Source organism: Zingiber officinale, chromosome 1A, assembly GCF_018446385.1.
Source record: "Zingiber officinale cultivar Zhangliang chromosome 1A, Zo_v1.1, whole genome shotgun sequence".
In the NCBI taxonomy this organism is placed as follows: domain Eukaryota; kingdom Viridiplantae; phylum Streptophyta; class Magnoliopsida; order Zingiberales; family Zingiberaceae; genus Zingiber; species Zingiber officinale.
In genome coordinates, this window is record NC_055987.1 from 147,182,710 (window position 1) to 147,187,325 (window position 4,616).

Below are 4,616 nucleotides of genomic sequence, written 5' to 3' on the forward strand. Positions count from 1 at the left end.
TGATGGATTAAATATTATAACACTAAAATTATTTATAAAAATAGGATAATTTCCTTTTATTTATTTTTTCAGATTATTTTATTAGTATCAAGGACCATTTTTTACAAAATGGATAAGGAATGGATCCATCTTCCTTCAAGGCTTGTACCCGAGTATGAAGAAGGGGTTCAAAAATTTCTTACACAAGCTAGGAACTATGCCAAAACACGTGAAGTAATCTTATGTCCTTGCAAACATTGCAAAAATAAGAAGTATATGAAATTTGACCAAGTGTACGATCACTTAATTATTAACGGATTCAATCCTTCTTACACAATTTGGGTCTTCCATGGTGAAACTTATACTCCAAATTTTCAAGGTCAAAGTAGTTCAAGAGGAGTTCAGGAAGAGGAGGATGAAACTAGAGAGGCATATAACTTATATAAAGATGCCTTTGCCTCTGATGAAAGCGTTGACCACACTATGTCTGAGGCAAGAGATTATGAATTTGCTGATTTATTAGTAGATGCAGAAACTCCTCTCTTCCCTGGTTGTACAACTTACACGAAGTTGTCAGCAATCGTTACATTATACAATTTCAAGTCTACAAATGGTCACACTGACAATAGTTTCAATGAGCTCCTTAAGATCTTAGGTGACATGCTTCCAGAAAAAAAACACACTTCCAAAGGATGTTTACTCAATGAGAAAGTTGTTAAAACCATTTGATTTAGGATATGAGAAGATTCATGCATGCCCACATGACTGTTGTCTTTTTAGAAAGGAGCTTAAAGATTTGGACTCATGTCCAAAGTGTGGTTCTTCAAGATGGAAGGTAGACAAAGTCACCACCAAAGTTTGTAAAGGAGTTCCTGAAAAGGTGCTACGGTATTTTCCTGTGATACCAAGATTGAAAAGGATGTTTAAATCAGAACAAAAGGCTGAAGACTTGATTTGGCATTCCAACCATAAAAGTCATGATCATATGATGCGTCATCCAGTTGATTCAATAGCTTGGGATACGATAAATCATAAGTGGCCAGCTTTTGCATCAGATCCTAGAAATCTCCGGCTTGGTCTTGCAACAGATGGATTCAACCCTTTTGGTGATCTTAGTTCTAGATATAGTTGTTGGCCAGTTATTTTAGTAAATTACAACCTTCCTCCGTTGATGTGCATGGCGAAGGAAAATCTTATGTTGACATTATTGATTCCAGGCCCGAAGCAACCAGGAAATGATATAGATGTATACTTGGAACCCCTAGTGGAGGATTTGAAGGAGTTATGGGACATTGGTGTGGAGACGTATGATGCATTTAGCAAGTCAGTGTTCAATATGAAAGCTATTTTGATGTGGACAATCAATGATTTTCCAGCTTATGGAAACTTAGCTGGATGTGCCACAAAAGGGAAATTTGGTTGCCCAATATGTGGTGAAGGCATATCTTCTATGTGGCTTAAGTATAGTAGAAAGTTTGCATATTTAGGGCATAGGAGATTTCTTGCTCCTAATCATCCATTCCGTCAGAAGAAGAAGTGGTTTGATGGGAATAAAGAGACAAAAGGAAAACCTAGGCCTCTGAATGGATTAGAAATTCTTAATGTATTGAAAGACATTGAAAATGACTGGGGTAAAAAGAAAATGGGTAAAGATATCAATAATACAAAGAAAAAGAGGAAGGAGCGTGATGGTTCAAAAAAAGTTCAAAAACCAGTTCAAATGTGGAAGAAGAAGTCAATATTTTTCAATTTGCCATAATGGAGTGTAAGTTATTTTGCACTCTATTAATTGTATTTTATAAATTTTTTATATTTTATGCACAATTTATTTTGAATCTTGAACTAATATATGAAATGTGTTGATGGTTAAACTTGTAGGGGCTCCTGCTACGTCATAACTTAGATGTTATGAATGTTGAAAAGAATGTTTGCGAGAATATCATAGGTACAATGTTAAACTTAAAGAAAAAATCAAAAGATGGTGTTAACGCTCGCAAAGATTTGAGGAACTTAAATATTAGAAAAGAATTACATCCTCAAGAAAAAGGAGAAAACATGTATCACTTGCCGGCTGCACCTTACACATTGTCTAAAAAAGAAATGGACGTATTTTGTTCTAGGTTGAAGAAAATAAAGTTACCTGATGGTTATAGCTCAAATATTGGTAACTGTGTTTCTTTAGAAGAACGAAAGCTTATTGGGTTGAAATCTCATTATTGTCATGTTCTTATGCAACAATTGCTTTCAGTAGCATTGAGAAGTCTTTTACCAAAAGGTCCACGTAATGCTATATTTTTGCTTTGTGCATTTTACAATGAGTTATGTCAAAGAGTGTTAGATAGGAACCGTCTAGAACAACTCGAAGAGAATATTGCTGAAACTTTATGCATGTTGGAGAGGTACTTTCCACCAGCTTTCTTTACCATCTCTGTTCATTTGACAATTCATTTAGCAAGAGAGGCTCGCCTATGTGGGCCAGTTCAATTCCGCTGGATGTATCCATTTGAAAGGTAATAAATAATAATCTATCTTTTTACTACTTTAATATCATACAACAACTTAGATTTTTCTATCAACATTTATTTCATGTGATTTTTAATTATTTAGATTTATGAAAATGCTTAAAGGCTATGTGAAGAACCGAGCAAGGTCAGAGGGTTGCATAGCTAAGTGTTACCTTGCAGAAGAACGAATGCGATTTTGTAGTGCTTATATAAAAAAAGCTGCTTGTATTGGTCTCCGATCTAATCAGAATGACGATTTGGAAAATGGAGTAGTGGAAGGTCGCCCCATTTCTCAAGGAAAAGAAATTATTTTAGAAGAACATTTGTTATAAGCAGCACATCGATATGTGTTGTTCAATACTGCAGAAATTGATCCTTACATACAGTGAGTATTAAATTGCAACCCTAATATTCTTGGTGTATTGCATGATTCATATATTTTAACAATCACTTTTCAATGATTTTAAATAGGATGCACATTGAGGAGCTTAAACAAATAGATCGTCGTTTCTCAAGTAATGAAACACTGTTACAAAAACGACATATGGAAACATTTACTCAATGGTTATCAAAACATGTTCTTGATAACTCTTCAGATTGAATTCAATGGCTAGCACATGGTCCAAGAAAGCATGTTATATCATATACAGGTTATATTATAAATGGACATCGGTTCCACACAATTGATGTTGGAAGGTCGACACAAGATAGTGGTGTTTCAGTTGAAGCTGATACTATTTGGCAATCTAGTTCTACTGATTCACATACAGTAGGAAGACAATCGTACTATGGGGTTATACGAGATATTGTGTTACTAGACTATTATTTTTCCAAAGTACCTATTTATAGGTGTGATTGGGCTAATCCTGGAACTGGTATCAAAATGGATGATGGTTTTACACTTGTCAACTTACACCAAGGACTAAGGACTTTTGAAAATGATCCTTTCATTTTAGAATCACAAGCAAAGCAAGTTTTCTATTCTAGGGAAAATGATGAATCAAATTGGTATGTATTGCTAAAAGCGCCACCTCGAGGTATTCATAACATGGATTTGCTTGAAGAGGATGCATATACATCATCAAAACCTCTTGATGTGTCTAGACTTAAGATTAACATTACTGAGAAAGAACCATATTCCAGAAATGAGTGTGAGGGAATTGATGTTATTGATATCCCATGACTGAACTTTTCAGATGTAGATTTATAGTTATTTATTTCAACAAATAAATGTTCTTTTCAAACTCCACTTCTCTTTATTTACTTTTGCAATATATTTTTGTTCTAGTTTACAATATTTCAGTGGTGCATCATGTCATATTACATATTTTATCAGGTCATTATTTAGCATTCAAATGATGAAAAAAATGGGCAAAAAATGCAGTAGAGAATCTATAGTTGAAGTTCAGGTGATATATTGTAATCCTTTTTTAATTCTTGGTTTATTTTAATAAGTACACTTATGCATTTCAACATCTCTTTATGCTATTTTGTAGGAAAAAATTGTTAATCAACTATCGAGAATGGACTCTAACACTGCCTCTGATTCTTCACAACCTTTGCATGGTAAAGAGTCGGTTGATGACAGTAAAATTGATGGGAAAAAGGGACGAGGTCCATCAAAGTTGATGTTGGTTAGTGGCCAACAAAATCCCAAAGTGCTAGAGTGTAATGAGTTCGGACAACCAATTGGAGATAATTCGGTGAAGTATGCATCTTTTCTTGGTTGTATGGTAAAAGAATTTGTTCCATATACATTGGATGGATGGAATGACGTAGATGAAGATTTGAAAAGTAAAATGTGGAGTTGTCTTCAGGTAATGTCATCTATCACTGAATTATTATTTTCCAATTCTATAACAAAATTTAGTCATATATTCATGCTTTATATTTTACAGCTACATTTTAATGTTGAGGAGTGGGAAAAGAAAACAATCTTTCAAAAGTTAGGTAAGTTGTGGCGTGATAGAAAGTCCAGGCTGTAGATACTTATACGAGAAGTTAATACTGGCCAAGCAGCTTCACAAGATCTTAGCCTTTTGAAGCCCGAATTTATGGACCAAAATCAGTGGGACATTTTTGTAAAGAAGACACTGTCACTTTCCTTTCAAGTAAGTATTAATTCACTGTTGT

The 4,616-nt window shown here is 34.2% G+C and overlaps 1 protein-coding gene across 1 annotated transcript; it reads left to right on the top strand.

The window, feature by feature from the left end:
- The first annotated feature begins 967 nt into the window (after nucleotides 1–967).
- Nucleotides 968–3,666, top strand: LOC122004740. Its single transcript, XM_042559582.1, has 6 exons — nucleotides 968–1,681; nucleotides 1,858–2,489; nucleotides 2,587–2,762; nucleotides 2,850–2,868; nucleotides 2,955–2,998; nucleotides 3,098–3,666. Exons 1-6 carry the CDS (start codon nucleotides 968–970, stop codon nucleotides 3,664–3,666), a joined length of 2,154 nt encoding a protein of 717 aa, XP_042415516.1.
- The last annotated feature ends 950 nt before the right edge of the window (nucleotides 3,667–4,616 follow it).